General features: G+C 41.0%; 1 protein-coding gene across 4 annotated transcripts in view; it reads right to left on the bottom strand.

The window, feature by feature from the left end:
- TBC1D30 (TBC1 domain family member 30) overlaps positions 1–12,910 on the bottom strand; it is a 267,530-nt gene that overhangs the window by 26,204 nt on the left and 228,416 nt on the right. For all 4 annotated transcript variants that reach the window (XM_069229140.1, XM_069229139.1, XM_069229142.1 and 1 more), the window contains 2 exons: positions 8,502–8,670; positions 2,563–2,668 (listed from right to left, as the gene is read on the bottom strand). In XM_069229140.1, the coding sequence (XP_069085241.1) occupies positions 2,563–2,668; positions 8,502–8,670 (275 nt within the window). The remainder of the gene's footprint in view (positions 1–2,562; positions 2,669–8,501; positions 8,671–12,910) is intronic.

Below are 12,910 nucleotides of genomic sequence, written 5' to 3'. Positions count from 1 at the left end.
AACAAGCAAACAATGCATTGTTAAATGATGTATTTTCATTCTGAAAGTGAAAGGAAAATGCTGAATCTATCGTAACATACAAATTGTAATAAAAAGGTGCACCACAAGTGGCTAAGTATAGTACACAAATTTAATAACAACTCTTAATGTCATGTTTGCATTTGCATCAACTTCTTGAACACACTTTTACTTAACTAGTGTAGAAAAGGGAAAACAACAAAGACTCATGTGAGCCGTTTTAAATACATGGCAACTTACCTTGGGAACAAACTGAGTGGGGCCTCAGAAACAATATAAGAAAGGATTCCCCGAATTGGCTGATATTAGATTTTGTGGGAAGGATTAGCAGTTACCACTTGGCAACAGCACCTTGTTACATAAGAGGGCATGTACCTAAATAAACCCCGCTACCACAACAGGGAGGAGCGTAAGTGAGATGTACAAGAAATCCAGGAAGGAGATCTATAGAACAAGTGCATGTCGAAACAATTTTTGAAGTATTAATACATGTCAAACTCTCTGCTTTGCGGTCACAAAATAAGAAACACAGTGTACAAGTATATGTACTTATATGTACTTTGAGTATTGGACTCCTGCCACAATGTAAGACAATATGCTTTCATTTTGATTTCGTGAGTTAATACCCTTATTTATGTACCTTCAAACTGATGTGCAACATCCCAAAAATTTGAAACCAGAGGGATGCATTTTCACATTGAAAAAACAGCTACTAAAAGAAAGGCGCCTTGCCAAAGCAATAAGTCTTGCCTATGAAACCTATTGGCTTTGGTAATGATTTTTAGCAATGCTGTACAGTAGCACATCAGCACATGGACAACAAAGGGTGTGCGGGTGAGAAAGACCACGGACAACGGAGGATAGGTGGGCATGAAATCACAGGGACAACGGATGGTGGGCTGGCAGGCAAGCACATAGACAATGGATAGTGGGAAGGTGAGTGAGAAAGCACATGGACAAGAGAATAAGCACACGCGTAATGGATGAAGCAAACAGACTACAGACGGTGGGCAGGGAAACACATGGACAATTAAAGGAGGGTAAGGAAGCACAAGAACAACTGAGAGTAGGTGGGCAGGGAAGTGCGCAGACAGCGGTTTAACACACAGACAACTGATTAGCACACACAACAGAGTCAGCGGGTGAGGTAGTAAATGGCCAATGGAGGGTGGGTTAGTAGGGTAGCAAACAGACAATGGCTGTAGCAAACAGACAATGGAGGGTAGGCGGGGTAGCACATGGGCAACAGAGGGCGGGCAGGGTAGCACATGGACAACAGAGGGTGGGCGAACAAGGTAGCACACGGACATCAGAGGGTGGGTGGGGTAACACACTTACAACAAGGGTTGGGTGGGTGTGGAAGCTTACAGACAACAGGGGGTGTGCGGGTGGGGTAGCACATGGATAACAGAGGGTATGCAGGGTAGCACACAAACAGTTTAGCACAAGGCTATGTTTAGGACATGGACAATGGAGGGTGGGTGGCCATGACAGAACACAGTCAGTGGACTTTAGCACGCAAACAACAGAGGGCGGGCAGGTGCTGTAGCACAACGGAGAGCAGGTGGGAGTGGTAGACCATGGACAACGAAGAGCCGGCAGATGGGGTAGCACAATGACAAAGGAGTGTGGGTAAGCTTTTAATGGGGAAGCACACGGACAATGACGTGTGGGTGGAAAAGCAAGAACGGCAACTGAGGGAGGGGGAGCAATGTGAGAATCACATGGGCGAGAAAGAGGAACACAACGTACACATGGGTGACAGAAGGAAAACACATGCATACTTAAAGAAAAAGAAAAGGTAATGCGTGAAAAAGGAGCACTAGTAAGACACAAGTAATGGGTTCATGCTCCTGGGAGGGGACACACATCAGAAGAAGGAGTAAAGACCCCTAAAGCGGATGAATAAGAAGTATACAAATTAGAGTGACAAAGTCAACTAATGGCAAGAAATTATTGGGCTCTAAGCTAACATATCTTGTTCCTTTCCTTGTGTTTTTCCTTAAAAAAAGAAAAATTATGTTTTTGTTTTGGTAATTTATTAAGCAGTTCAAGAATGCTTCTTGACCTACAGGAGAATTCTAAAAGGTTATGACTAATAAGTACTGCCGCATGTTAGAGACTGCAATCTTTAGTGCAGGTTAAAGAAAATGTATTTTTACATTGTGAAACAATACACATACTGCAGTAGCTGTTCCAATATTCGTTTAACCAAACATTTAGTGAGGAGACTCAGAGTAAAGTTACAAACAGATTACTTCAAAAGAATAATTTTTAAAACAACATTTGACTATGCAGGTTTTTTTTTTTTTTTTACAAAACTTTTTTTTTAAATGGATTAAAAGGTCTGCTTTCTGTGTAACATGAATACTTGATTATATTTTGAAGCCATAGAATATAACGAAGGTCAGGTATGTGTTTTTTATACCCTTAATGACAGAAGTGTGCTATCCTGGTAAAGAAAATGGTCGTATAGTCACATGCGTTTTCAGCTCGTTGTATTTTAAGAACCTACAATCATTAGAAATCCTCTGATCCACTAACCTGCATGAGTTCATAGCTCTCAATAAGACTATCTTCCAGCATCTCTTGGGTGAGCCTTCCCATTGAACTGTAAAAATCGTCTGCGTTCTGACAGCATTCAATCTGACTGGACAGAAACACATTAAACACAACTTTGAAAAACAAAGCAGTATATGTGCACGATTTAGATTTGTTTTGAATACCAGAAAGGTGCCACTTTTCTGAGAGTAGAGTCAGGCAGGCCTTAAAAATGACTAAGGCTCTTCATTGTCATGCAACAAATACGTGTTAGACCAGCCCATAATTCTTGGGGTCAGGTTATCTGTGTCATGTGTACTTGGTCTTCGGTATGTCATGAATTCGGTTAGCTCCACTGACCAATTTCCACTCTGGTGTGAAGAAGTGTTTCCTGTGTATCCTCCGAGCACCACACAATCAGTTTGACACAACAGGCCAATACAAGTATGGTTTTTTATTTTAGCCACATCACAGACTGAAAAGGAGGGAAGGAAGCGTGTCAATTCAAAATACTGAGATAACTGTATTGAAAAACTAATTGGAAGGAAGCAGCCATATAAATAACTGATACCTTTAGAATTAGTTGTCAGTTTGTCCCTTCATTTACTATGAAAAAAGGTTAAAGGAGGAGAAATAACAATTTGACTTTTTTGCATTAGTTCTAAAACAGTGTAATTAGTGGTGTATGAAAAACAGTCTCTTTATATTAAATCCTTGGAACAGGAATAGTTCACGGTTGGAACTCAACCTTCATTTTCATGCACCGAACTGTATATATATGTGGTAATACAAGGATTTCTTTCGGTTTGGCAAACACAGGGATATAATTAATCTTGATGCTTCTCTTCCTGTGTACTACTAAATGTGTGTATGTATGTAGGCTTTAGTACCTCATTTTATGTTAAATTATGGCAAAATACCGACTCTTGGCACAGCTGATAAAAAACTCAATACTCAATCAATCAACGAAATTTGTAGAGCACGCTATTCACCCGTGAGGGTCTCAAGGCGCTTGGGGGGGGTGGGGGGCAGGGAGGGTCACTGGTCGAACAGCCAAGTCTTGAGGTTCTTTCTAAAGACCAGTAGGTCTTTGGTTTTGCAAAGGTCGATGAGGAGGGTGTTCCAGGTTTTGGCGGCGAGGTAGGAGAAGGACTTGCCTCCAGTAACGAGGATGTTTTAAATAAAGCAAAATATCTCCTCTGGGGAATGAACCTGAAAGGTTCACCGCAATGAAAATCTGAATTGTGGCAATCTACGAGATGCAGTAATAGCTCCCAAGAGGCAAATATGAAAGTAAAGCAGTGAAGCTGGGAAGGGAGTGACAGCCGAAGTCCAAGACTGACAAGAAATCTCGGTGCTCTTGCTGACTTCTTCAGCTGTCTATGCAGCTCTCCTGTGCCTTCTGTTCTAGAGTCTGACAAAGGAGTAGTGGAAGGGGCAGTGCAGCTGCAAGCTCTGTTTAGTGGTGAAAGGGGTTCTTGGAGATTATCACACCATGGTTGCCCCAGCCTGTAAACATGTGATGTGCAGAAGCTCTGGTACTTCGGAGTGACATTTCAGCCTGCCTCCACAGTTTCACCGTCTGCGGATTAGCAAGACTGCCTGAACACATGAGGAGGACTGAGGGAAGAAAGATGCTGTTGGACATGAGTGTTTACTGAGATGGGTTGAAAACCCGGATGCTAGAAAAGTATATGGTGCGGCAAGATCAAGCTGGGTGCAAAGGGCATCTACTGATCTAAAGCCGTGCTCTCTTTCCCTGGAATAGAACCTTCCCTTCCTCGCTGGGACCTGTGCACTACCTGCTTTGATCGCAGACTTGTATGGGTATCAGAGATATCAGTAAATAAATCTTGGATGTCTCCAGCCCCTTTCCTTGGTGGTGGTTTTGGCCACCTGGCCCTCGGTGCAGTGACATTCCTATGGTATTTTTGAACACAAGCTGCAATGTCTGAAAGGGGACAATCATGGATGACGTCTTTAAAATTTGCATGAAGAAAGGAAAAAGGAGACCATACCCAGAAGACGCCAAGGTGTCAAATAGGGAGCAATTCCTCCTCAGCTCCATCTATACCTTGCATGAAGATCTTCATGAAAAAATTCTTACTGATTTCAGTTAAAACCGATTGTAACCATTAAAAACAACACAGGAGGAAATATCTGTGGGTAGAAACTGGTAAACAACGTCTGGTGTCAAACAGTATAAATGTAGCCACTACTGCAAAACACTTTTCTGTGATGGATGCTCCCACTCAGGCCCACTGGGCCATGCTAAACCACATGATATGCCCTTGTGGTCTTAGACCCATAGGACCAACTTCTGCTTTAGAAACGTGACTCACATCATATGGCTCCAGATCACTGTCGACTGCCTGGTGCTATGTAGTGGTCAGTAGGTTCATAGCTGAACTCTGAGTGGTTTCTCAGTCCGGGGCAGCAGCACCTCCATGACTCCATCCACTTCGAGAGTGGGACACTACTTTGCATTCTGAAAGCTCATATATAAGGATTGTGGCAACCTAGATCACTGTTCATATGGATGCCTCTAAAATCAATGTCCTCCAGCACAACACTATACCCAGCGCTCCTGTTCTTAGGTTCATATTGTGATTCTGTAAAAAGCTTGCCTATTGCATCTGTGTCCCTTCATACAGGAAGATGAGGGGCCAGATCATGAACAAGTTCAGTGCTCATTGATCAAGAAAAGAGGCCTATGAGCTGATTTTGGTGAGACTGTACAGCTTTTTGTGCGAACACTGACACAGAGATTGTACGAGTTAGTGTGTACGCTCTAATACCCACACTGCTCCTTGAAAACGAGCTATTCGCATGCTTGGGAACATTTTGAAAAAACAATGCTTCGACATCCTTTTTGCTGATGCTCAGATAAACACTCAGCCAATAATGTAAAATGCATTTCATTCCTATTATGAACTGCACATGAAAACGACTAAAGGCATCCTGCAGGAGATGAAGCGTCTTTACTAACATCACTGTTCTTCACACAGAGGCGTGGTTTGCTGTCACCAAAGTCCCAACAGCTAACAGTATGCATACCAATTTCTTAGAATGATAACCTGCGCGGGGGTGCTCAGCTCAAGGTATTCGTAGTTCCCTCAATGTTTGAGGTGGAATCACTAATCACCACAATGGAGACAATAATGCAAGAATTATCAGTACTAAAGGATATGGCCTCTGAATACGGTTCCTTTCAGGAAAGAAAAGAAACAGCGAGCACAAAGGTGGAATTTCAGGGAAGAAGCCTTTTTCTTTTCCCAAATGTATGCAATACTTCTTGTCTCATGAAAAGGGAGCTGAAGACAATTAGAAAAGAAATCTATACTAAATGCAGTGAGGCATGGGTTGGTTTCATGGTTACATTTGCAGTATCCTTTTGAGAAAAGACTTTGGTATTTCCTCAGGTGAAGATAGTTAAGATTTTTCTAAACAGAACGGGCCAGAGAGATGAGTAACATTGTCTTTTTGAGTGTTTCTAATACATGAAAATAAAAAAGTAATAGAGATGGAGGCAGGGTATGGCCTTGAGCAAGATTACCAGCACTCTCTAAGGCAATGCATAGTGCAACTGAGCATCTGCCTGCACGCTGCAAAATGGTTACCACACTTGCCCTGTAAAGGGCTCTATGTGAAGGAAAGGGGGCAAGGGTCCAGTCCAGATGATTTGCTAAATTTCTTGAGAAGAGTTGTTGGTTCTATGGATGAGACAGACGGTTGCTAGAAACCAGACCTTGAGAATGATGAATAGAAGTAAACCGAATTTGATACTGTGATAGGTACATCAATCATTAGTAGGCGGCATGCATATAGCACAGTGGAATTAAAAGGAGGAGTTGGTGGATTCCTATACTGATGGAAGTGGGATGTTTGTTAACATAGTTCAAGAAAGGTGGTGAAAGTGGAATATTAATAAAGAACTGTTATGAGATTTCTTATATTGGAATGGAGGCCACAACAATATTATATTTTTGTGTTCAGTCGGCTTGCTTACAGAGATGCACTTTGGTTGTGGAAGTCTTCGTAGATTATGTGCATTTTAAGAATATTTCTCCTTAATTTAAAACATGTCAGTGTGGTAATTGTTTTAAGTGTTATGCTAAATGTACTGGTGTGTGGTATAAGTCGGTTGTGGTGATCTGTGGTGGTGCACACTGTATTATGTTGAATAGCTGTGCTGTGTATGTGGTTCATATTAAAACTGTGACATACACTGCAGTGGAGCCTAAAGTGGATAATGTTGATGCTGGAACACGTTCAACTGTGCTTGGCATTTAGATTATTAACTATGTTGCAAGCATCTCACAGCCAAATTACTCAATGTTATAGCCTTAAAGGCCACATCCAATGACAGCAATGTGCCACTCATTTGTAAAGTAGTCACTCAACGTGCGGGGATGCATCAATACCATGGTGGATGCGCAGTCAGACAGTGGACTACATCTCAATGCCGATCCACAGCTGAAACACAGTAACAACTGCTCTGTGTTCCTGTGAGGAAAGTGTGCGTGCATCTCCACACGCCCAAAGATGAAGGCACAACTCTGTTAAGCTTCGCTTTGTGTTGGGACTGACTGGGGTTCAAACACATGCTTCTGCCTGCCTGGACAGAGCCAACGATCCCCTGAGGCTAATCCTTTCTCTGTCTGGAAGATACTTTCATCATATTCTCAAGTCAATCCTAATGTTACAGAGCGTCTGTGGGGTGTGCAGAGTAGGTCATGGCATGAGAGCAATTTTGTTTTGTTTTTTGCTATCTCATGGAGTAAACCTTATGAAATCTAAGTGTCTGGTATTTCCCTGCACAACAGAAAAGCAACGTGAAAACGTAACCCTTATTTTGTACAGGTAATTACAACAAGTACAAAGTGCCAAGACGTGTTATCTGGTATGTCAAATACATATTTTGATGCACATTTCCAGTCACAAAGCAAGTAGAAGCACAAATTGAGTGTCTCAGAAATCCTACCCACTTAGATTCGAAAAACATATCTCCCATGGGCTTTTTACATTGCTTTCTGGCACTGTAGTGCTCTTGGCTGCCTTAACAGGGTTTAACAATTTTCGTCCACATGTGATGTGATGGCTGTCTACCCAGCTTCTTTCAAGATATTTTCTTTTTAAAATTTAGACTCCGTCACCTTGTTCTTTAGCTATAATGCCACATTCAAGTTCATTTGGTTAAGAAAGGTTTCTCCCTACCAAAGGTATGGAGGGTAAAGATATTCCGTGAATAACAAAGAATATTCCATGACAGAGAATCAAGGTAAGCAAGCCTATTCACATGTTTCATTTATCGGAAACCTGAAAGTCGAGTTTCTTAGTAAGGACACAGTGTGGATTTGCTCAAGTCAAACCAGTGTTAGATTCCGGTTATTAATCTTGGGTTAGAGCATGTCCGTCTATGCTTGTATGATGACACTAAATGACACCCATGCTCATCAGTCCTTTTCATTTAATAAACAAAGCAAATCAATTTGACACGTTCCCGCACTTGGACTCGCGAATCTTGGGATAATCTGATTTACGATGATAGAGATGACTGCACGTGATAAAATGCATGCAAAACATTTTCTGAAAATCATTCATCAATCTGCCCAGGATTTGAAGAGTAGGAAGTTTACAAATTTTGAGGACCTGAACCTATGCATTCAGACCTCCACCTCACCTTCAGAGGAGACAGGCAGAGTGAAGAAAACACAATGCATTATGAATAACGTGGGTTTTAAAATGTATTGTGCGGTCTCTTGCAGAGTTGGTCACTGTACATTGTGTATCACACCAATGTGACTAAAATGTTATACCTTCCATTTTAGACACATTAAAACTAGCACAGTTGAAAGGCAGCCGTGAGAAACATATTATAACCTAGCGCAGTACTACTAAGTGAAGTTCAACATCATTAGAAATTATTAGGAATCACTTACTCTCCCAGCTTTGCCCAAATGGCCAAAGCTACCCTGAGTATGATTTCAGAGCCCTCAAAGAATACCGAATCCCAAATCTTCAGAACTGTGTTGTTTGGAAGGCAAGTTGCAAAGAGCGTCAGGAACCACTGCATCGTGAACACATTAGTAAGAGGTGGTTCATAGCCTCCTGAAAGAGAGAAGAGTTATGGAAAGAGGTTAGTTAAGAATATATATCTATAGTTCAGGATGACTGGGAACACTGGCATAACAAAGGCTCCCACAGCCCCGGTGGTGTGGAAGGGGGCTGAGCTTCTGGGAGCCCCCTCAACACAGCACCTGGCCTGAGTGAGTTCAAAGAGGGGCCTCCTCCATGTTGTTTGCAGGAGGGTCCACTCCAGTTTGTTACACTACACACTCGGAAGCATATTACGTTTTACTTCCCAAGAGTTAGACACCCAAGGCTATTCCATCATGTTTATGAATCTGTTGTGGTTCTTTCCTGTGAGCTGCAAAACGTAGCACTATAATATGCTATCAGGTGCAATATCGGCAATACATAAGCATACACCGTGCACCATTCACTTTTCCAGACTGTATCACGCTACTTAGAATAGGAAACATCCCCTACCAGACTTTCTTCTGTACCTTCTAGCTCTTTAGTTGCTTCCTAATAGTGACACAAAGATTAGAAGGGCTGCAAAGAAAAGGATGGGAGCTAATGTTGTCAAACACATCTCAAACGTTGCTTCCTCACTCTTTTAATGCTACATAAGCTACACAGAGTCCTCCTCATTCTTCTCTTTCCCAACCAGACAACTCTCATCCACTCCTTGGTGCTATCTCGCTTGCACTAAGGCAGTTCTCCCACCTGGGACTCCCTTATTACCTGCTTAACAGGCTTTATGCAGAATGCCGTCACTAGACTTCTGCTCAAACTTTCTCCTCGTGCCTCTATATCCATTCATCCTCCATCGGTACACTGTATCCAGTCAAAAAAAAATCAAATTCAAAGCCTTGTGCTTGACTCGCCATTCCCTAAATGACCACGGTTCACACTATCTTCAAACTACGCTTGACTAACAAAGTAACCTATGGAGGGAAATTACAAAATACTTCTAAATGAAGTGCAATGATTTCTGAATCCAAATTCGGTACAAATAGTTATAGGTTCATAAAATGTTGAGGTCAAATGATACCATGAAAATAATCCTATTGTGGCACATGTCCGCTTGTTGAACTCCTTACAAGAGCTTTGAATACAAAAGGGAAAAGTAAAGAATATATGTTTTATTCTGTCACTCTGTGAAGGCCTTTCCTTTGGTTAACTTACAAAGAAATAAACTGTTGTGATCTTTTATATCTGTTCAAAACAGATTTGCAACTCCCATAGAAAAACGATTATTTTACAATGGCACCATATCTCGGTACGATGATTGAGCTGAAAGATCTTTTTCATGGTTAGATTGAACATTTTACCTTTTGATCTGTCAAAACTAAACATACTATGTATTTAAACTGCACCATTATCTGATGCGATATTTTGTCACACGATCAGAAATTCTTTGGGACTGAAACTTAGGAAGCAGGTAACACATTCTGCTGATCTTGGAGCACAATTCAATGTAACATATGCATTGTACAGTAGCGTTTTATTTTACCCGTGGGCAGATGTTATGTTTTTGGAGCCTACTATTTACAAAACATTCAGATTAGGCAAGCATTGGCAACTGCAACAGGTCTGATGTTAGCAAACTGCTGCAATGGTTACTTGTGTATTTTATTTTATGTATATGTGACAAAAAATAGAAAAAATAAACATGCCACAGCCTAAATGTAGTGACCACACGCGTGCAATACAATATTTAAACTAAAAAAATACAGCATAGAAAAAGACCTGTTTTCCCAAACATCTCTTTCCACTCTGGTGTATCGCTCTCTATATCAAACGTCATTCCCAATATATTTTTAAAAGTTTGAATTCAAGTATTCGTTCATTTATAGAGAAGTATAGGAGATCTAGAAGCGTGATAGCATTTACAAAAATTGATAGGAGGCGCAAAATGAAGGAATAAAATAGTATTAATAGGCTTTTGTTCCCAGTGGTAAAAAGTGTTAGTGAGCTGCCACCTATTTAAATGGTGTTTCTTCAGCACTACAAGTAACATAAAACCTGAAATAAATCGAACAAAATGAAGTGGAAGACCTTCCAGGGTTTTCTTAAATGATGGCAGAACCTGGCTAAGGAACGTTGTTTCTGTTGGGCCATGCGTAATTCGGACCATTTTCTCCCAATATGCCCTCGGGTTCAGGTTCGAAAATGTGTTCAAAGATGTCCTCAGGAAATGCATAAATTGCTTCAGTGGTGAAGTTTTTTTTTTTTACCATTAACCCTGCAGTTTAATAATACATTATTTTAGGTAACAGTCCGAAATACCTCTATTTATTGCAGTCATCCGATTGCATATGGTCTGGTGAAAAATGATTTCTGTAGAAACTTTTAGGCCCTCATTACAAGAGCATTTATACAGGGAGTGCAGAATTATTAGGCAAATGAGTATTTTGACCACATCATCCTCTTTATGCATGTTGTCTTACTCCAAGCTGTATAGGCTCGAAAGCCTACTACCAATTAAGCATATTAGGTGATGTGCATCTCTGTAATGAGAAGGGGTGTGGTCTAATGACATCAACACCCTATATGAGGTGTGCATAATTATTAGGCAACTTCCTTTCCTTTGGCAAAATGGGTCAAAAGAAGGACTTGACAGGCTCAGAAAAGTCAAAAATAGTGAGATATCTTGCAGAGGGATGCAGCACTCTTAAAATTGCAAAGCTTCTGAAGCGTGATCATCGAACAATCAAGCGTTTCATTCAAAATAGTCAACAGGGTCGCAAGAAGCGTGTGGAAAAACCAAGGCACAAAATAACTGCCCATGAACTGAGAAAAGTCAAGCGTGCAGCTGCCACGATGCCACTTGCCACCAGTTTGGCCATATTTCAGAGCTGCAACATCACTGGAGTGCCCAAAAGCACAAGGTGTGCAATACTCAGAGACATGGCCAAGGTAAGAAAGGCTGAAAGACGACCACCACTGAACAAGACACACAAGCTGAAACGTCAAGACTGGGCCAAGAAATATCTCAAGACTGATTTTTCTAAGGTTTTATGGACTGATGAAATGAGAGTGAGTCTTGATGGGCCAGATGGATGGGCCCGTGGCTGGATTGGTAAAGGGCAGAGAGATCCAGTCCGACTCAGACGTCAGCAAGGTGGAGGTGGAGTACTGGTTTGGGCTGGTATCATCAAAGATGAGCTTGTGGGGCCTTTTCGGGTTGAGGATGGAGTCAAGCTCAACTCCCAGTCCTACTGCCAGTTCCTGGAAGACACCTTCTTCAAGCAGTGGTACAGGAAGAAGTCTGCATCCTTCAAGAAAAACATGATTTTCATGCAGGACAATGCTCCATCACACGCGTCCAAGTACTCCACAGCGTGGCTGGCAAGAAAGGGTATAAAAGAAGGAAATCTAATGACATGGCCTCCTTGTTCACCTGATCTGAACCCCATTGAGAACCTGTGGTCCATCATCAAATGCGAGATTTACAAGGAGGGAAAACAGTACACCTCTCTGAACAGTGTCTGGGAGGCTGTGGTTGCTGCTGCACGCAATGTTGATGGTGAACAGATCAAAACACTGACAGAATCCATGGATGGCAGGCTTTTGAGTGTCCTTGCAAAGAAAGGTGGCTATATTGGTCACTGATTTGTTTTTGTTTTGTTTTTGAATGTCAGAAATGTATATTTGTGAATGTTGAGATGTTATATTGGTTTCACTGGTAATAATAAATAATTGAAATGGGTATATATTTTTTTTTGTTAAGTTGCCTAATAATTATGCACAGTAATAGTCACCTGCACACACAGATATCCCCCTAACATAGCTAAAACTAAAAACAAACTAAAAACTACTTCCAAAAATATTCAGCTTTGATATTAATGAGTTTTTTGGGTTCATTGAGAACATGGTTGTTGTTCAATAATAAAATTAATCCTCAAAAATACAACTTGCCTAATAATTCTGCACTCCCTGTAATGTCATTTTTTTTTTTTTTTTAAATCTGTTTATTAAACACAACACACGAGCGGCAGTACATATAGCTTGAGTTAGTAAGAGAATAAACATTTTTCCCTTTTCATGTGTCCTTGCACGTACCTGTAATTCCCATACAGTACGGTTACATTTTTAATGTACTGGCATGTAACTTAACTTGATACATTTTAAAACAATAACAATAGGCATATCTATGGTTTTATTTAAGTATATCTAATGGTATTCTAAGTGATTACAATAATATTCAACTGTATAGCCGTGAAATATGTTAGTGCTTGTTTACATGCTATATAGTTTGCAATGGGGCAAAGGCTGGGGT

This window comes from Pleurodeles waltl, chromosome 4_1 (assembly GCF_031143425.1).
Source record: "Pleurodeles waltl isolate 20211129_DDA chromosome 4_1, aPleWal1.hap1.20221129, whole genome shotgun sequence".
Lineage (NCBI taxonomy): Eukaryota > Metazoa > Chordata > Amphibia > Caudata > Salamandridae > Pleurodeles > Pleurodeles waltl.
This window is presented reverse-complemented; position numbering and strand designations above follow the sequence as displayed.